Source organism: Ranitomeya variabilis, chromosome 5 (genome assembly GCF_051348905.1).
Source record: "Ranitomeya variabilis isolate aRanVar5 chromosome 5, aRanVar5.hap1, whole genome shotgun sequence".
Classification (NCBI taxonomy): domain Eukaryota; kingdom Metazoa; phylum Chordata; class Amphibia; order Anura; family Dendrobatidae; genus Ranitomeya; species Ranitomeya variabilis.
This window is the reverse complement of record NC_135236.1, coordinates 237,439,056-237,460,310: the sequence shown is the minus strand read 5'-3', so window position 1 is coordinate 237,460,310 and position 21,255 is coordinate 237,439,056. Positions and strand designations below refer to the sequence as shown.

Genomic DNA, 21,255 nt, shown 5'->3' with positions numbered 1-21,255 from the left:
TTCACCGCATGCAGGTGCGAGGCGGAGAGAGCTACGAGGCTGTGGGGCTACAGGAGCCACATCCTCACCATCCAGCATTGCCAGCAGCGCCAGAGGATGGTGCAGTCCCGACAAGGCAGGAGCAGCAGAGGAAGGAAGATCCGGGATGATCGACCCAGGCTGCCCAGCTTAAAGGTATATTTCCGGAGAGTGTCGCCAGCCCACCCTCAAGAGCACGCAAAAAAAAAAACCTCTTCATCCCTTAGGGACAGGAAAACAATTAATTAGGATGGGGAGGCAACCTCTTGTGTGCTGTAGTGGAGGGGATTAGGCTACTTTCACACTTCCGTCGTGGGGCCTCCGTTGCTAAAACAAGTCTATGGGCAAAAAATGTGCTTGCAGGATGCGTTTTTTGCCCATAGACTTGTATTTACAACGGATCGCGACGGATGGGCACACGTCGCATCCATCATGCGACAGATCCGTCGTGTTTTGGCGGACGCGACGCACAAAAAAAACCTTCAATGTAACGTTTTTTTGTGCGACGTGTCCGCCATTTTCGACCCCGCATGCGCAGCCGAAACTCCGCCCCCTCCTCCCCAAAATGGGCAGCGGATGCGTTGAAAAACTGCATCCACTGCCCACGTCTTGCAGTTATTTCACAACGTCCGTCGGTACGTCGGCCCGACGCATAGCGACGGACCCGTACCGACGGAAGTGTTAAAGTAGCCTTAGAGAAAAAGTCCTTGCCAAAAGCAAGCACCAGTGCCGATCAGTGATATGCGTCTGATCATGCTCAGCAATTATAGGACACACACATATTGAGGTGATGCAACAAGGGAAAGGAGGGAGGGATAAAAAAAAAAAGAAAAAAAATGAATACAGCGAGCATAGGTGCCGATTAGTGATTTGTGTAAATGATCTGCGTTTGGTGGCTGCAGGACGCACAAACAGGAAAAAAAACTGCCAAAGATCGAGCGATCAAGTACAGATCAGCAATCGACGGCCGAAAAGGAGAGTGGGGAGGGGGTTAAGGTGAACATGGGACTGTGGATTAAGAGAAATCAGGGATCAGGAACATCTTATTTCAGGGTCTATAGTCTCACAAGGCCTAGTGCAGCAAGAACAGCATTATGACTGCTCTGCACACGTCCGAAGCTAGAATGAGAAAGCACAAGGCGGTCAACTAAGGGGTCAAATCATGTCTGTGCACCCCCCCCCCCCGTGACGACTCCCGGTGCCCTGCTGTGAGAATAGCTGGCACAGTATCCGTATGTCCGGGGTCGGTAAATACCTACAAACCTGGACGTATGGATGCGTCCAGAGACGTGAAGGGGCTAAGCTGGCCATACGCAGGAGCGCTTGTTTGGCTGAGCTCTCCTGTGTTATCAGTTTTCCTCCCCCCCAGCATCAATGGCTGGTGCCTCCATACACATTATACAGTCGGCTGAACCCATCAATCTCTGTAGATTCGGCAGACAGGTTGCATGGGAACTAGTGATGAGCGAAAGGGCTTGGATAACATGTTGCCTGAGCATGCTCTGGTGTTATGCGAGTATCTAGGGCTGCTCAAATACCATGCATGAGTCTCTGCGGCTGCATGTTTTGCTGTTAAGCTACAACAGGCAATCCCCACGTATTACAGCTGTCCAACAACCGCAAATCATGCATCCACGGGGCCTCGAACATATTATTCGAGGACGCTCTAGATACTCATAACATGTTATCCAAGCACGTTCGCTCATCACTAGTAGGGACCTATAAACTTATCCTCCTATGCCACTGCAGCAGCCATCTTGGCAGCCGGAAGCACAAAAAATCAATCTGAGAGGGGAGACAGGTGGAGGGCATCAGGTATCGTAATGTATAGCCCCCTTTCAACCCAGAGGTGGAAGGTCTCTTTAATAACCTTTTCTCAGCATAAAACACCATTGTGCTTTTTAGGTTTGATACAGGACCATGTGCAGAAATGTCAGGTTCTTTGCCTCCGAGATTACTTCTGTAAATGCATTAGTAAGATTCATTCTAACGTCACTTCTTACAGGCTTGTTGCCGATTTACAACTTTGATCTTCGGACATCTGGTCTAGATCTCGGGCCTGTAAACAACATTGGCAACCGCTTCCAAATGCTAAGAACAAATGCTTGGTCACACACAGGCTGCCTACATAAAAATTTAACCAGACAAAACAGTGAATGTATGGTAAACAGCACTGCAGTATGTATCGTAGAGGGTATTCTTGGGTACTGTAGACCAGTTCCTATTCACTTCAATGGGAGCTGAACTATTATCACATCTGAAAACAGCCTGTATTCCGTGTGTCCTGATGGCGCTAATAACAGCTCATCGGTAGAAGCCCCCACTCATTTGATATTGATGACCTCTCTTACAGATAGGTTATCAAGATCTAAGCAGAGGATATCTCAATTAAGCAGATCAGAATTTTTTTAATTATTGGAAATTTAATTCATTTTTTATCTCCACTGAATTCTACAGTTGAGAAAAAAATACATACATTAAGTGGATCAAGATTTCACTATAAAAAATGAATACATTAATAGATAAAACTGTAGACCTGATGAATCTAGTGTAATTACTTTGAAAATCCATGACTGAATGACTGTAAAATCCTTTCAGGTTTTCTTAAAATAAGTATTCCACATGCACAGCTGTAGCCAGATCGATAACATACTTATTTTAACCCCTTAGGTATGTGCACACGTATTTTGGAGCTCTGCGGATTTTTCCACAGCGGATTTGAGAAATCCGCAGGTAAAAGGCACTGCGTTTTACCGCGGTTTTTATGCGGAATTTGTGCTGATTCCACCTGCGGTTTTACACCTGCGGATTCCTATTGTGGAGCAGGTGTAAACCGCAGCGGAATCTGCACAAAGAATTGACATGCTGCAGAATGTAAACCGCTGCGTTTCCACACGTTTTTTGGCACAGCGGATTGCGTTTTTCATAGGTTTACATTGTACTGTGAGCGCGGCCGATCGCCTATGATGTACTATCCCGTCACTGGGAATTAAGTCCCAGGTCACCTCGACGGGATAGTACATCATATGGGATAAAAGAAATTATTTTCAGAGCAAAAACATATGGCAGTAATAGTGCAGCTATTGTTCGATTCTTGCTCCGTGTGATCCGGGCAGCATGAATCTACTAGCAGGTTCCCTTTAAGGGTTTTTACTATGTAATCTGAGAGCAGCATGATGCAGGGGCAGGGACTCTGAAACCAGTGATGTGCCACTTTCTGGGCTGCTTACTGTCATTTTGCTAAAATCTAACCAGAGTAGCAAGGAATCAATAACGCACATCACAACTGCATATAAACATTTATATAACAATGTACTAATTATTTGTTTTCACAAATTAAAAAAAAAAGGTAGAAATCGGAACATTTCCATCACTGAAATCTTATAGTAGTTTCTGCTCCAACATAAATATCTGAGTCTAATGAGAAAAACACGGGCTAGAGCTTGAGTTTTTGGGCAGAAAGTTCATTAGTTTTCTTTGCTTTCTTCTGGGCAGTCTTGGCACCTTTTATCTGTAATTTGACTTGATCCTGAAGCTGGGAGAAGAAGGCCTGAGAAGATTTAAGGGCTTTATCCTTGCCTTCATCCTGTGACAAAACAAGTTACATTGAATTACACCAAAAATAATGCTACCATCTACAGGGCATGGAAATGATTTAGATGTCAGAACCAACTACAGTTTTCTTTTTGTCATATTTTAGCTGCAAGTTATTTAAAAGGGAACCAGTAACGTTCCCAAATGCTATTAAACTGAAGATACAGGGTTCATCTGCAGATTGCTAGAGGTCCACTGTTATGTGGCTGGCTACACAAAACCCTTTGTTCCTCCTGGGCACACCCGCAACTGACAGAGCCAGCGTTTGCCGACAGAGCCAGCGTTTGCCGACAGAGCCAGCGTTTGCCGACAGAGCCAGCGTTTGCCGACAGAGCCAGCGTTTGCCGACAGAGCCAGCGTTTGCCGACAGAGCCAGCGTTTGCCGACAGAGCCAGCGTTTGCCGACAGAGCCAGCGTTTGCCGACAGAGCCAGCGTTTGCCGACAGAGCCAGCGTTTGCCGACAGAGCCAGCGTTTGCCGACAGAGCCAGCGTTTGCCGACAGAGCCAGCGTTTGCCGACAGAGCCAGCGTTTGCCGACAGAGCCAGCGTTTGCCGACAGAGCCAGCGTTTGCCGACAGAGCCAGCGTTTGCCGACAGAGCCAGCGTTTGCCGACAGAGCCAGCGTTTGCCGACAGAGCCAGCGTTTGCCGACAGAGCCAGCGTTTGCCGACAGAGCCAGCGTTTGCCGACAGAGCCAGCGTTTGCCGACAGAGCCAGCGTTTGCCGACAGAGCCAGCGTTTGCCGACAGAGCCAGCGTTTGCCGACAGAGCCAGCGTTTGCCGACAGAGCCAGCGTTTGCCGACAGAGCCAGCGTTTGCCGACAGAGCCAGCGTTTGCCGACAGAGCCAGCGTTTGCCGACAGAGCCAGCGTTTGCCGACAGAGCCAGCGTTTGCCGACAGAGCCAGCGTTTGCCGACAGAGCCAGCGTTTGCCGACAGAGCCAGCGTTTGCCGACAGAGCCAGCGTTTGCCGACAGAGCCAGCGTTTGCCGACAGAGCCAGCGTTTGCCGACAGAGCCAGCGTTTGCCGACAGAGCCAGCGTTTGCCGACAGAGCCAGCGTTTGCCGACAGAGCCAGCGTTTGCCGACAGAGCCAGCGTTTGCCGACAGAGCCAGCGTTTGCCGACAGAGCCAGCGTTTGCCGACAGAGCCAGCGTTTGCCGACAGAGCCAGCGTTTGCCGACAGAGCCAGCGTTTGCCGACAGAGCCAGCGTTTGCCGACAGAGCCAGCGTTTGCCGACAGAGCCAGCGTTTGCCGACAGAGCCAGCGTTTGCCGACAGAGCCAGCGTTTGCCGACAGAGCCAGCGTTTGCCGACAGAGCCAGCGTTTGCCGACAGAGCCAGCGTTTGCCGACAGAGCCAGCGTTTGCCGACAGAGCCAGCGTTTGCCGACAGAGCCAGCGTTTGCCGACAGAGCCAGCGTTTGCCGACAGAGCCAGCGTTTGCCGACAGAGCCAGCGTTTGCCGACAGAGCCAGCGTTTGCCGACAGAGCCAGCGTTTGCCGACAGAGCCAGCGTTTGCCGACAGAGCCAGCGTTTGCCGACAGAGCCAGCGTTTGCCGACAGAGCCAGCGTTTGCCGACAGAGCCAGCGTTTGCCGACAGAGCCAGCGTTTGCCGACAGAGCCAGCGTTTGCCGACAGAGCCAGCGTTTGCCGACAGAGCCAGCGTTTGCCGACAGAGCCAGCGTTTGCCGACAGAGCCAGCGTTTGCCGACAGAGCCAGCGTTTGCCGACAGAGCCAGCGTTTGCCGACAGAGCCAGCGTTTGCCGACAGAGCCAGCGTTTGCCGACAGAGCCAGCGTTTGCCGACAGAGCCAGCGTTTGCCGACAGAGCCAGCGTTTGCCGACAGAGCCAGCGTTTGCCGACAGAGCCAGCGTTTGCCGACAGAGCCAGCGTTTGCCGACAGAGCCAGCGTTTGCCGACAGAGCCAGCGTTTGCCGACAGAGCCAGCGTTTGCCGACAGAGCCAGCGTTTGCCGACAGAGCCAGCGTTTGCCGACAGAGCCAGCGTTTGCCGACAGAGCCAGCGTTTGCCGACAGAGCCAGCGTTTGCCGACAGAGCCAGCGTTTGCCGACAGAGCCAGCGTTTGCCGACAGAGCCAGCGTTTGCCGACAGAGCCAGCGTTTGCCGACAGAGCCAGCGTTTGCCGACAGAGCCAGCGTTTGCCGACAGAGCCAGCGTTTGCCGACAGAGCCAGCGTTTGCCGACAGAGCCAGCGTTTGCCGACAGAGCCAGCGTTTGCCGACAGAGCCAGCGTTTGCCGACAGAGCCAGCGTTTGCCGACAGAGCCAGCGTTTGCCGACAGAGCCAGCGTTTGCCGACAGAGCCAGCGTTTGCCGACAGAGCCAGCGTTTGCCGACAGAGCCAGCGTTTGCCGACAGAGCCAGCGTTTGCCGACAGAGCCAGCGTTTGCCGACAGAGCCAGCGTTTGCCGACAGAGCCAGCGTTTGCCGACAGAGCCAGCGTTTGCCGACAGAGCCAGCGTTTGCCGACAGAGCCAGCGTTTGCCGACAGAGCCAGCGTTTGCCGACAGAGCCAGCGTTTGCCGACAGAGCCAGCGTTTGCCGACAGAGCCAGCGTTTGCCGACAGAGCCAGCGTTTGCCGACAGAGCCAGCGTTTGCCGACAGAGCCAGCGTTTGCCGACAGAGCCAGCGTTTGCCGACAGAGCCAGCGTTTGCCGACAGAGCCAGCGTTTGCCGACAGAGCCAGCGTTTGCCGACAGAGCCAGCGTTTGCCGACAGAGCCAGCGTTTGCCGACAGAGCCAGCGTTTGCCGACAGAGCCAGCGTTTGCCGACAGAGCCAGCGTTTGCCGACAGAGCCAGCGTTTGCCGACAGAGCCAGCGTTTGCCGACAGAGCCAGCGTTTGCCGACAGAGCCAGCGTTTGCCGACAGAGCCAGCGTTTGCCGACAGAGCCAGCGTTTGCCGACAGAGCCAGCGTTTGCCGACAGAGCCAGCGTTTGCCGACAGAGCCAGCGTTTGCCGACAGAGCCAGCGTTTGCCGACAGAGCCAGCGTTTGCCGACAGAGCCAGCGTTTGCCGACAGAGCCAGCGTTTGCCGACAGAGCCAGCGTTTGCCGACAGAGCCAGCGTTTGCCGACAGAGCCAGCGTTTGCCGACAGAGCCAGCGTTTGCCGACAGAGCCAGCGTTTGCCGACAGAGCCAGCGTTTGCCGACAGAGCCAGCGTTTGCCGACAGAGCCAGCGTTTGCCGACAGAGCCAGCGTTTGCCGACAGAGCCAGCGTTTGCCGACAGAGCCAGCGTTTGCCGACAGAGCCAGCGTTTGCCGACAGAGCCAGCGTTTGCCGACAGAGCCAGCGTTTGCCGACAGAGCCAGCGTTTGCCGACAGAGCCAGCGTTTGCCGACAGAGCCAGCGTTTGCCGACAGAGCCAGCGTTTGCCGACAGAGCCAGCGTTTGCCGACAGAGCCAGCGTTTGCCGACAGAGCCAGCGTTTGCCGACAGAGCCAGCGTTTGCCGACAGCCAGCCAGCTCTAGAACACTATATACTTGATATTCATAGCACTTTTATAAGACCCCCCTCCCCTAAATATATGCAAATCACTATGCAGGGTTATTTTACACGTTATTCTTTGAAAAATAGCAAAAGGATATTTTTTTGCAAACCTCCCCCCCCCCCCCAAAGTGAGTGATTATTCATAGGCTTCCATGGAAAAACATTTGTATGAGTATAAAAAAGCTTGCTAAAAAACTAAAAAAAAGTTTTTACATCAATTTGTATGAAATGCATTAAGAAAAAAAACAACTATGCAGCCTAAGGTTTTTTTTTTGTACTCAAAACAACCACAGTCCATATTCCCTTTTAGAGCAGATTTACATTATGACAAGCTTAGTTCAGAGCTAGAAAAAAAAAAAAAAAAGCGACGCTAGTGGCAGACACGGCCATGTACTACCTCCTAGAAATAACCATATCACAGCAGCACCCATAACAGACAGGTTACCTTCAGCAGCGTGGCTTTGCCCTCCTTGGTGAGCTTCTTCAGGCTGGCTTCTGCATCTTTCCTGCTCGGTTTCTGTCCCTTTGCTTCTCTCATCTTTTCGGACAATTTCTGCCTCTTCTCCCTTTCCTTTATTTTATTCCTCTTGATAGCCTTCTTCTTCCTCCTCTCGCGTTTCTTGTCTGTGGCTGTCTTTTCAGCATTTGTCTTAATGTCTCCAGCTTTGTTCTTTTCCTGTGAAATCAAACCGGATCATGAAGCTATGTGACATTAAGCTCACAAGAATGGTGCTTGCAGACCGGAGTCACCATGAATACGAGACCGGCTCCCGAGTCCTGGAGGTATATCCCTGCTCGCTTCTCTCTGCCCACTCAGCCAGACAGTTTGGTCTCTCCGTACTTCGTCTAGCCGAACAGGCAGCGGGAAGATGGCGGGGACATGCCTTCACATCTAGTCACATTGTCCCTGGCCCAGTTTCCAACTCTGCAGCAGTTTAGACTACAACATACATGTTGGTAATGGAGGAGGCCATGGTTCAGAGCAGGAATCATGACAGATTCTCTATGATGTTACGCAGCTGATCGGGTATTTCCTGCCATTTACAATGGTCCTGAATCCTGGAGCCATTTCAAAGTACAGGACATGTGGGATCTATAGAGCACAAATCTATGCAGAAAACATTTTGCAGTACACCAGCTTGAAAAGAAAGGGCCTTACTTTGATTTCCTCGGGAGCCAAAAGAGCCGCCTCACTCGCACCCACTGGGGCCACCTCTTCCATACTAATTGCAGGGAGATGTGATACCACTTTAATTTCTGGAATCACCTGAAAAGCAAAAAAAAACAAAACAAACAAGTCAGATGTACCCAGAATAAAAAAATAATGACATATTCTATCCTTGGTGTTTGATGGGCGGGCTCCTGCACCCGTTATTGCAGTTTATCCAATAAGGTCTCTGTCAGACGACCTTTTCTCCGTCCGTGTGCAAAACTACGTGCACATAAGAAACGCAGATCCATATGGAAAACAAATAGTAGCATGCACTATTCTGGTTGGACGCGAATAATGCCGGTCAATAACGGCAGGCCACCACCTGAGATGCAGACTAGCTCATGGAGTCGTCTGCGGACGTGACTGATCCCATTATTTGAACGTCTATTTTAACTAAGCCTTACTTAAATGGAAAAGTACTGCATCCCCACATAGTAAGCACCGCAGGCACCCCATCCCAGAGATTCCCCTAATAGCCAATATCTAATCCCAAAGTTTTTCAGGGTAATTGATTAATAAAAAAAAAAAAAACAACAACTCTCTCAGAACCGGCGCCTTCCGCTTATGGGCTCTGTCCGTTCAGCCCTATTCATTTAAATCACAAAATGTGGACAATAAAAGGTGCTGGTTGAATTCTAAGAGACCTAGACAGCCCCTTTAAGGCCTCACACGTTAGAGATGTACATCGCGGATGTAAAAGCCTACTAATTCCAGCACCATTGTCGTCAAACTCATCTCTGAATGCGAGAAGAAAAGCGCACACTTTGGATGAGATTTTCCTTTATGGTGCAGTAAAAAGGAAATGATTATTATTACCGGCTTGGGTGTGAAGTGAAAGTTCGATAGAGCATCGAGTTTCAGGAAAAGGCTGTCCATTAATTTCTGAATTTCAACGTGCTTTGGGTCTTCCTCCTCCTCTTTCTTTTTCTAGAGAAAAATGGGATATTATTACCTGCAGAGGCTGAAATATCAGTCATTATTTAGTGAAAACAGGAGGAGACACAAACGAAACCTATCATTCTCCCTGTATAGGCACCAAATATACATCATCAGCACAAGGGTAAATTACCTGGTTGAGTTTCAGATACTCCTGCTCATAAATTTCTGCCAGACTCAGTTTGCTCTTATCATGGTCCAAGGTGAGTTGCTTTTTGTACTCATAGGCATCCTCCTTTGGCTTTTCCTTCCGAACTACATCATCCCACACCTCAAGAGAAGCAGAAAAGAAATGAGTGTCTTATAATAAGGAAATCCCTGCAGCAGTTGACCTGCTTGGTGATGGGTTTCCCATGCAGTAAGTAGAGAATGTTTCCACACTTTACAGTAATGATAATCTACCAAACAATAATGATGCAAAAAAGCAACATTTGTAATTCTCTGAGTACAGGGTCCATGTTAATTAAAGATGGATGTTAATCCATAGATTTACTTTGTGTCACTACGAGACATTTGCTTCTACAAGTCAGTGTCTCTCCTAGTGGAGAATGACATGCTGGACATGCCAGTGCAAGGAGACGCTACCCCTTAGATCCCAGTCAGAGGCCTTTTATACAGCCAAATCAGATCTCATACTCTGCACTGATGAGGGGCAACAACCCAAAACACTGTGTCTGTAAATAGAGATTCTGGTTTGGCTTTTATCCTACGTCATATGGCAAGGCTCGTTAAAAGGGTCGACATTGACTTTTAGGATTGCCACTTCCAATAGGGGGCGGGTCATTCCATGTCAAGTGAACCAATGATTTTTACCACTATATTTTTAATTCTTTTGAGATTTTGTTATTTGGTAATAGTGTGTCAGAGAATGCAAAATGTGAAGAAGAAAAAAATTCTAGATTTTTTTATTTTTTATTGATTTTCAAAGTTCGGAAAAAGTGCGAATTTCGGTGTTGCCTGCCTTTACATTTCTCCCCATAACTCAGGCTAGAAAAGAGATAGAGAAACAAAATAAACACCATTCTACTCAGAACTGTACAGGCTTTCAGCAGATATGTCACAAGAGTATCTTTGATAATATTTTACCTATGCGAACGCAAGCGCAAAACTTTAAAACGCATTTCCGAAAAAAACGTTTAATTTAAAAATTACAAAAACTGCACATGTGCCTGCTATGCTCCTATTCACATATGTACCAAAATACAAGATGGGATCATGATGGGATCATATTTTAAAAAATAAAACTATTAGTGTCAGTTCAAAAATCTTGATTTCATATCTGCTCAGCTTGTGGTCTAACAGTGTGGGGTCTAGATTTACCAAATAATCCATGATTGCTAGATATTACGGTATTATTTATTATGCTACAGAGTATTAGAAGCAGGTGAGGACAGAGGAGAAGCTTTGTTAGGGCTGAGAATGACCAGGGGTAGACGGTGACTGCAGAGCCATACCTCCCAACTATTGAAGACGGGAAAGAGGGATAAAGTTTGCGCCACGCCTCTGACAACACCCATTCATAATTAGTCACACCCATATCCACGTCCCAACCACACCCATTTAGCACTGCTGATCACACTGTTTCATATACAATAATTATAAACAAAAAAATATGGCCACACAGTGCCCCATACTGTATAATGACCACACATGATGCTCCATACTGTATAATGGCCACACATGATGCTCCATACTGTATAATGGCCACACATGATGCTCCATACTGTCTAATGACCGCACATGATGCTCCATACTGTCTAATGACCGCACATGATGCTCCATACTGTATAATGACCACACATGATGCTCCATACTGTATAATGACCACACATGATGCTCCATACTGTGTAATGACCGCAGGTGATGCTCCATACTGTCTAATGACCGCACGTGATGCTCCATACTGTCTAATGACCGCACGTGATGCTCCATACTGTCTAATGACCGCAAATGACGCTCCATACTGTATAATTGCCCCACATGACTCTCCACACTGTATAATGACCACACATGACTCTCCATACTGTATGACCGCACATGACGCTCCATACTGTATAATGACCGCACATGACGCTCCATACTGTATAATGACCGCACATGATGCTCCATACTGTATAATGACCACACATGATGCTCCATACTGTATAATGGCCCCACATGATTCTCCATACTGTATAATGACCACACATGATGCTCCATACTGTCTAATGACCGCACATGATGCTCCATACTGTCTAATGACCGCACATGATGCTCCATACTGTCTAATGACCGCACATGATGCTCCATACTGTATAATGACCACACATGATGCTCCATACTGTATACTGGCTGAACATGATGCTCCATACTGTATAATGACTGCACATGATGCTCCATACTGTATAATGACATACAGGCACGCAGCTCACACACACACAGCTCACACGCACACAGCATCACACACACGCAGCATCACACACACGCAGCATCACAAATGCAGCATCACAAATGCAGCATCACAAATGCAGCATCACAAATGCAGCATCACAAATGCAGCATCACAAATGCAGCATCACACACGCAGCCATCACACACCCAGCCATCACACACCCAGCCATCACACAAACCCAGCCATCACACAAACCCAGCCATCACACAAACCCAGCCATCACAGACGCAGCCATCACACACGCAGCCATCACACACACGCACACACGCAGCCATCACGCACACACGCAGCCATCACACACACACACGCAGCCATCACACACACACACGCAGCCATCACACACACACACACACGCAGCCATCACACACACACACACGCAGCCATCACACACACACACAGCCATCACACACACACACACGCAGCCATCACACACACACACACGCAGCCATCACACACACACACACGCAGCCATCACACACACACACGCAGCCATCACACACACACACACGCAGCCATCACACACACACACGCAGCCATCACACACACACACGCAGCCATCACACACACACACGCAGCCATCACACACACACACGCAGCCATCACACACACACACGCAGCCAACACACACACACACCAGATACCTCATACACACATGACACACATGCAGCATCACACACCACACAAACACAATCTCCTCTGTGGTGCAGGGGCTGCTGATGCCCATGTGCAGCTCTTCAGTTTATCCTGCTCACAGCTCTGCACTGTCCGGCACCTCCCCCGTCTCTCCTTCTCTGCCGGGATACCAGATAAGAGCAGGAGAAGCCGGAGCTCCGTGCACACACAGGAGGTAGTGAGTCGCTGACCTTTCATCTTGATTGCTGCTGGATCTCTCTCTCCCTCACCGTGGCAGCGCAGCGCCGCACAGAGGGCAGGGTCGGTCGGGAGGTGACCCAGCTTTTATTAAAAAAAAAAAAAACATCCACAAACCTAAGTTACTCAGGTGCCGCCCTCTGCATTGTCCCCGCCCTAGGCACGTAGTGCGGGACAACTAATGTCCCGTCCGGGATCCCGGGGCTGACTGTCAAAATCAGGATAGTCCCGCGGGATACGGGACGGTTGGGAGGTATGGCAAAGCAGATGACAGGACGGCAGTTCGAGCCTCCACAGACCGTATTCACACCAAATCTTATCACCCAGGCAACTCCTCAAATGGAGGGAGAAAAATATTCTTAACATCCAGTTCATGTATTGTACAAACCAGGACTACGGAGAGGAGGAGAGTTTGTTACAGGAAGCAGAACCCATCACAGGGACTCAGCAATACCGGACTGTCATCCCATGTAGTGGAAATAAAGACAGTGACGTCCATGACGTGGTAGAAGGCGGCACAAGATCGGCAATGGATGACACAACTGGCTATGTGACCTGTGAATATGATCAGCGCTGACGGCTACTGGACTCTCCAAAGATTGTGAAAATGAAGACGTAGAAGTGACTTTTCTGCACCTTCTGGTCCAGCGCCGTCCTTTGTGTATCCAAGAAAATCAGACATTGTAAAAGTGAACAAAAAACACATATTAAGTCAGGTGGAGCCGAGCACCATGACAGCCGCACATACTCTGACACAGAAGGAAATGGCCATTGCTAGTGAGCGCTTATGGACAAGATGGCATTTCACCCACTAGAAGGGACACATTGATGATAACAGGCCAGTGTAAAAATCTACTATTAATTGTTTGATTAGTTCATATTTTATAGAACGAGGATTTAACTACTGTACTATTCTTCTTAAACACTTCAGAAATTACATGTTTAGTGATATAGTAGAAAAAAATTGTTCCATGTATAAATAGCTGGTAGAAATATTGGTTCTTTTAATCTTGTTTTTAACATATAATTAGGATCAGACTGTATTTAGAAAACCACACTTGAGGATGTGATCACCTTTTATCTTTTGGCTTGTTCAATGAATTCAGGTTGAAAATGCTGAGCAAGTTATGATGATTAAGGCTACTTTCACACTGGCGTTTTTTGTCCTCCGTCGCAATGCGTCGTTTTGGTTAAAAAAACGCATCCTGCAAAAGTGCTTGCAGGATGCGTTTTTTTCTCCATAGACTAACATTGGCGACGCAGTGTGACGCATTGACACACGTCGCAACCGTCGTGCGACGGTTGCATCGTGTTGTGGCGGACTGTCAGCAGCAAAAAACGTTGCTTGCAACGTTTTTTGGTACGTCGGGAACGTCTTTTCCGACCGCGCATGCGCGGCCGGAACTCCGCCCCCTCCTCCCCGCACCTCACAATGGGGCAGCGGATGCGCTGAAAATCTGCATCCGCTGCACCCGTTGTGCAGCGCTAACAACGCTAGCGTCGGTACGTCGGCCCGACGCACTGCCACGGGCCGAGTACGACGCTAGTGTGAAAGTAGCCTAAGATGCATTTATTCTGGCACTTTGTTTTTTGTGTTTCTTTATTGTTACATATAAATGTTGAATGCAGTAAGTTGTAATTTGAAAAGAAAAAAGGAAGAAACTCACACAAACATAAAATCAGATGATTCAAGGCTTAAAAAAAAAATACAAATGTGATAGATCCCAAGTTGAATCCCTGTACAAATATAAACAAGGACACAAGTAACACACATGCATGTTTTCACAATTTTAAAACATACGTTTTTTTCAGAATTGCGCATCAAAATTTTTAATTTGATTTCTCCAAAACAAAATATAACGAAACATAGTCTTGTGACATATCAAATGAAAGCCGGTACCGTTCTGAGAAAAATGATGCCTCTCCCACCTCTATATCTTAATTCTAGCCCGAGATATGATAAAAAATGTAAAGCCATACCAGGCCAAAATCCATGCTTTTTCAAAACTTTAAAAATCTGTAAAAAAATTAACTGATGAAGAAAAAAATTCTAAACTTTTAATTTGTAATTAACTAAAGTTGTACTTCATAAAAACAAAAAATAAAAAAAATCTAAAGACGTAAAGTAAAAAAAATATTCATATTTGGATCACTTGATATGGAATGACCCGGGCACTAGAGTTTTCCTCTTTCTCTACAAAGAGGCAATTTGTGCATAACAGAACATTCTATACTGTAACATTTTCACCTACCTGGTCTTTTATTCTTTGTTTGATGAGGTCTTCCAGCTGAAGTGTTGTTTCTTCCGTAATTACGGGTGCTAGTATAAAATGAAAAGTGGACAAGCTTCATGAATATCCAAAAAATACATCAAGCAAAGTTATACAATTAAAGGAGTCACATGCTTAATGAAATATAGAGCAGATTACTAATAGGAACTACCTCTAGAATGATTAATGTACGAGTTGAGATCAGTTTCCCATCTTATGAGATTAGGAAAGGTAGGGACTGTAATATAAAAAAAGAAAAAAAGAGAAAAAGATCTTTAGTCTTTACCCATTCTGGAGGCATGGTCAAAAAGCAAGGACTCTGAAAGAAGACTGTTCTCTGGCCTCTTCTGTGCCGTCACCTCTCCACCCAGTTGCCAAGATTTCTCCCCCAACATTTGTTTTTGCAAAGCCTGAATTTTCTCAGTCATCTACAGTAGAAACACATGACAGGAGAACAGATCATGTTACCAAGGGGCTCACAAAATGTACTTCACTGCACCAGCTTCAAAATGAGGACATGGCAGATAGAATGAAAAGTAATTATGGTTTATTTTAAAACTAAGACATAATATACCTTGCATACACACTAGAAACAAGCAAATCGATTTGGAAAACTCTGGTCCAGTGGTCAGGTCAGTATTCCATGACCACCGGACGAAAACCTTGCAATTCTGCCGCATCCCTGGCTTCATTTTTTATTAGCCAACCTGATGCAGACACGTCACATCAGGCCGGCTAATCAAGACATGAGCCGGGGATGCGGCAGATAAGAGGCGGTTCGTAGGGCTCCCATCTGTGGCCAAGGAATATTGATGTGACCAACAAACTAGTGTTCTTCCAATCCATTCACTCATCTCTAATACTTACATATCAGCCATAAAAATAGGTTCCATCATGACACACAAAAAAAGCTTTGACCAAACCTTAAACTAGTGATGCCAAACTAGATAGGACCAATTTCTGCAGCACATCCAACAGATGCTTGAATGTGTAAGGGCACATAATATGCCAGTGCTACTATGGGAAGGCACTGCCATGAAGGGGGTACTTGGTCTGCACCAATGTTTATGTAGGTGGTATGTGTGAGCATTGTACAGAGCGTCAGATAGCTCAACGTCCGCCCATAGTGCTCCAAGCATCATCCTACATGGACTGCCATTCACATGAGTCTTCAGACCAGGCCGCCTTCTTATATTGCTCCTAGTCCAGTTCTGCCGGTTTATTGAGGCAGTCACTACGAGCATTCTGACCAATCTGCATCTATAGAATCCCATACACAGCAAGCTGTGACGCATTATGTGTTCTTACACGTTTCTATCATTTCACGTGCCCATGATCCTGTGGCCGGGTCACTAATTGTATTTCCTTGAACCATTGTCAGAAAATACTAGACACTGCATAATGGAAAAATCCCACAAAGTCTGCTATTTTGGAGATCGGAGCCAGTCTTCAAGCCTTTACAATCTGGATATATCAAGGTGGCTGGAATCCTTACATGTGCCCATTACTGGACTAGATTTAACGAATACATGAAACGATGCCTCAGTGATATGACTGACCTTGTCTTCCCTCTTTTCAAAGGAGGACTTTATTTCACTTGGTTCTTTGGGTTGTTTATTCTTCTTTTTACCACCAAGTATATCAGAAATATCTTCTCCCTCGCTGCCATCAGACAGATCAAATGTCACCCGCTTGAAAGCTTCCTTGGCTCTTTTACTCGCCTCCGTTTCTTCCATTACATCCTCCTCTCCAATATCAACATCACTGCACGAGGAAATTACAGATATGATGAAAAAGTGCAGTGAAACAGGTCCTTAAAAGCCATCAGAAACCACATCACCCCACTACATGCAAAGGGTCAAATGAAACAAAGCCACAACATACAGGGAAATTGTCTGGAAAACCACAGAATGGCATGGCTTGAATGACATTTCACAATAAAAAAAAAAGCAAGCAATAAAATACTTACTCATCAGCAATGTCCTCTTCCTCATCATCACCCTCCTCCATTTCTTCATCATCTTCCAGATCATCATCTTCTTTACCACTCAGCTGTCTTCCTGTACCGTCATCAACAGGGTCAAAGAAATCTTTGTATCGAAGGTTTCTGGAACTTTTAGCAGTCTGAAAAATAAATGAGAACCATTTAATTCCAGAAATAATAATAAACAGACAGACGGACACAGACAATTCCCCAAGGAACCCTCTTGGAAATAGCCCAATATACGCGCAGTAGACCGCGTCCAACTCCAGGGTGTCCAGTTAAAACAAAGTTTATTCTGACAAAAGCGTGAACAATGTTTTGACCTATAATAGGTCCATTTCAAGTACTCGAAAATGCCATTCAGCCAATCAGAGCTGGAGCTAGCTGATTGCAGCCATTTTGTCCAAACAGGAAGAAAGGCTGAACGGCTGTTGACCCCACCTGCTGGACTAGGAAGCCATGGAATTCCAGACAGATGGGCAAATATCTTTTTTTATGTCTTCAAAAGTCATCAATATATTATATATACAAAAGTCAGATAAAACCTTGTAAAAAAGTTGGAGTTCTTGGAAACAACCTTAAATGAAGGGGAAAAAAAGGACTATTTGCGCAAGGCTACCGTTTGTTTTCCATTGTTATCCAAATGCCTGCTAAGTGCTGCCCATTACGCATACACAAGAGAGTGTCATCTATGGGTCACGTACAGGGAGAAAGGACACCAAGCTGGGGAAAATTGTCAACCTTCTTGTCAGATTCTGATGTGTCACTCACACTTGACAAGGCAAATATCAGCAATAGGCAATTTACACTATATAAGGACGTTGTCAGCACAGAATGACGTCAAACCAAGCACAGGCGCTTCATTGTGGGACCATTTATATACACTTTCCCTCATACCCGTTTTCCATCTACCCCCACTCAGCTCTATAAAGCTACAGCTGTCAATCAAAATAGATGGTGGATGCTGAGGGTGGCGAGGATTATCTAGAGGGAAACAAGTACGTGGGAAGGTGCGCTAAACTGTTTGGCCACAACAAGGGAGCACAGAGTGCCTGTACTTGGGTTTGAACAGTCATTCTGTGCCGACAGATTCATTTTAGGGCTTGTCTGACATGTCCCACATTCACAGTCCAAGTACAGACCGCGATGTACAAACTCACAGTGAGTCACCTGACTTAAAACCCAGCAACCTCATAGGCATGTACAAGGATGCAGAGTTTGGGTCAGGAGACCTGCGGATGGTACAGATATTGCAGTCCGTACTCAAGAAACTGGTCGTAAAGAGAGAAAATGATCCGTGTGGAGCAATGTCACAATTCCAGCTTCCATGCTCTTTGATCTGGACTCGGGACACTCATGTGAAATGTAGCACTCTGCATAAAGATATTTTACCTTTCTCATATCCTTGATCTGAATCTCTTCATCTTCATCGTATGAGTCAATATCTTCAAAATAATCCACCTCCTCTTCATCATCATCTTCCTTACTCTTCCCATCATCTTCCTTCTCAACTGCCTCTAGAAAAGCTTCCATTTCTGACAACCTGAAGAACTGGTCATCCACTATGGATTTTTCAATAGATTTCGTGGCAGCTTTTTTACTGGCATTTTTCTTCTGTTCTTCTTCCACTTTGTCAATGTCAAAGTCTATATCGGAGTCGTCGTCGTCACTGTACCTTTCCACCGTGGCTTTCCTGCTGCTTTTACCAGGTGATAGTTTAGTATTTCTTCCTTTACCTCCATGGTCCTCTGCACTGTTTTTTGGATCTTCTGAAGCTTCTTCTTCCTCCCCCTGGTCTATCTCAGATAGGTCTTCCTCCTCTTCTGATGGCTGGCGTAAATAAAAGTCCTCATCTCTCACTGCCTGCTTGACGGCCTTACTAAAGTGACCAAGAATTGCGCTGTTCTGAAGCTCAAGCTGCTGCCAGATTTGCTCTTCATCAAAGTTTTCAATAACCAGTTCATTCAGAGGGCTCCCCACCAGAACGGCACCCTCAGCTTTATGCAAGTCATACAAAGCTTTCGTTAAACTTGAAAATTCAGAGGCCAGTCCTTCTTGTACACTAATCATAATGGAAAAATGGATATAGTCAGCAGTGAGAACAGTAAACATCTGCAAGGAGCAGCCACAGCTTTCCAAGCAAAACGCAAAGAAACCCTGTCCATTCCCCTGGCATGTCTGGGGGACATAAATAGGTAATTCATGTAGCTGGGGTAAATGATGCCTAAACCTGGCGTTGTTGCTTTTATTCCTCACCACTCTTCCCTATAGATCAATCCCAAGGAGGTGTGATCTTCAAGAAGAAGTCCGCAGAGACAAATTAAGGATCACAACCCAAGATTCGATTGACAATCAGCGAAGAGCACCATCTCAGGAACAGAGTAGGTGGGAAGAAAAAAACAGATTTAGGAAACAAGGACATGTACCTCAGTAAATGATCTTCATATCTGACAAGTCACCTCTCTAAAGTCTTCTATTCTGCATGCAATAGCAATTCAGGAGACTCTTTCCCTAGATCTATGCATTGTGCCGGTCTTGCCATGCCCTCTAGAAATTCATGAGTAAATGTAAAAGACCCGAGCACCAAGAGCAGGTCATCACAAACTAAAGACTTCTCTAAATATCTCGACTTAGAAAAAATTAACAAAACTTCACCCAAACTGAATCAAAAGTATCAGACGATCTAGCAAGTCTCAGGTTCAAACTTGCAGGTTGTGAGACCCCAGCATGCTAAATGGGAACCCCCCACCCTCCTCAGTAGCCGGAGGAGATACTATGCTTTTAGCTAAAGCAGAGCTGCAGCATCATCATCACGACAGTGCCATCATCACCCTCCATCCATTACACAGGGGCCTTGCTCTAGTCTCTCTACAGGAGGAGAGCGGAGAGAAGCTGCACTCAGTATATTGATGAGGAACAGCTCTAAGTGACCAAGTCAGGGCTGGCGGCCCATTTAACCACTTAATAACCAAGCCCCACCATACCCTTTTGGATTTCTCGGCTGACGTGGCCATTAGTAGCTTTTACAGCGTAGATGACACGTTAACCTTACTATGAGGGCTGACAGAATTTGATGTTTGGTTTTTTGTTCCGCTGCTTTCTAAAGCACAGACCATGGTTAGATTTCCAGCAGGGGCTTGTTATTTGCAGGAGGAGGTGCCTTTGAATACAAGCGGTGTATTCTGCGCACTGTGCGGGACACAGAATGTGATCATTATACTATTCCGACGAAGGCGGAAGCCCGAAACGCGCGTCAGGGTGGACACCACTTGGAAGAAGGAGTTATACTCATGTAAGTGCACCATTAACTCGTTTTCTTACAACACCTCCTATACTATTAGGTGACACACCGGACATGGGCACATGATGAGCCTTTTTTCCCCATAATATATACAGTTCTACCTTGTTCCTTAGATGTATGAATATATAAAATAGAGGAGCGCACTGACACTTTATCTGCCTCTTCTCTGTCCCTGTAAAATGGAAATGTACTATTGTACTGCTGCTCCTTTTTGGACTTTTTGTTAAACTGTTGTATATTATGTTTAGTTGTCACCCTCCTTCTTACAACCCCATGAGGGCGTCCTTGGTTTTTAATTGTTCTCTTTAATGTCATTGGGCTGACACCTCTGCTGCTGTTATAAATATATTGATAGTCATATTTTTGCTTAGTATATTTTCCGATTGTCCCTGTGAATTTACTAGTAGTCTGATCTGCTGGGCCATAATAATACTATTGATTATCTTATTGGATAGAATCTACATGGACCCTTCTATAGATCGATATATTCTCCTTGCTAATTTTCTTATCGGCCCATTACAGATGCGGGGTTACCAACCCGGCTCTTACATGAAGGAAGTTACATTGGACACTTGGAGGGGGCTCAGGGGTCTTACTCTCCCGTGCCTCCTATAAATGGCAGAGGGGACACCAGTGCTCTGCGCCAGTATCCGACCATTACCAGACAATGGCCGCTCACCGTACCTCAGCAGCTGCTCCGGGTGGGCTTCCACCGCCTCCAGCACCGCCGTGCACCGCCACAGCCTCGGCCGCAGCAGCTCCGCCATCTCCGCTCCGTCCGGGACTCACGTGGAGCGCATGTCGCCGGAAGTGCAAGGGCTACAAGGCTCCGACCGGAAACTGAGACCCAGCACTAGCGTTCCTACCTATGGCGACATTTCCTCCCCAGTCACAGCACAGTACATGGGACTTTGTCCCGCGCCTCCACAGTCCCGATACTTTGCTGATATTATTTTATTTTTGTAATATATACCGTAACATTTTGTCCGCTTAAATAAAGCTTTGTTTGGACTCTGGACCCAAGATGGCGGCCTCCCTGCAGTGTGACAGGTAAGCAGGAGCCTGGTACGTGTGTGGTCTCGGGTCCTGCTGTATAGCCAGGATATATTGTGCTGGGTG

General features: G+C 46.8%; 2 protein-coding genes across 2 annotated transcripts in view; one reads left to right on the top strand and one right to left on the bottom strand.

Annotated features, from left to right (window-relative positions):
* Nucleotides 1-3,305: 3,305 nt before the first annotated feature.
* MPHOSPH10 (M-phase phosphoprotein 10) lies at nucleotides 3,306-21,056 on the bottom strand. The gene is made up of 11 exons (XM_077263927.1): nucleotides 20,821-21,056; nucleotides 18,228-18,897; nucleotides 16,821-16,975; nucleotides 16,411-16,615; nucleotides 15,138-15,279; nucleotides 14,834-14,901; nucleotides 9,414-9,551; nucleotides 9,161-9,271; nucleotides 8,291-8,398; nucleotides 7,577-7,807; nucleotides 3,306-3,604 (listed from the first exon to the last, which is right to left on the bottom strand). The coding sequence occupies exons 1-11, from the start codon at nucleotides 20,901-20,903 to the stop codon at nucleotides 3,455-3,457; spliced, it is 2,061 nt and encodes a 686-aa protein (XP_077120042.1). The 5' UTR covers nucleotides 20,904-21,056; the 3' UTR covers nucleotides 3,306-3,454.
* Nucleotides 20,979-21,255, top strand: part of FAN1 (FANCD2 and FANCI associated nuclease 1) — a 35,903-nt gene continuing 35,626 nt past the window's right edge. The window contains exon 1 of the mRNA XM_077263924.1: nucleotides 20,979-21,186. The gene's annotated coding sequence lies outside the window, so the exon portion shown is untranslated. The remainder of the gene's footprint in view (nucleotides 21,187-21,255) is intronic.

Coding starts and splice junctions, on each gene's coding strand:
- MPHOSPH10 (XM_077263927.1), bottom strand. CDS start 20,903: ATGGCGGAGCTGCTGCGGCCGAGGCTGTGGCGGTGCACGGCGGTGCTG. Junction 9,552..14,833: donor AACAAAGAATAAAAGACCAG/GTAGGTGAAAAT, acceptor GCTTCTCTTGAG/GTGTGGGATGATGTAGTTCG. Junction 8,399..9,160: donor TTCACTTCACACCCAAGCCG/GTAATAATAATC, acceptor TTTGCTTTTCAG/GTGATTCCAGAAATTAAAGT.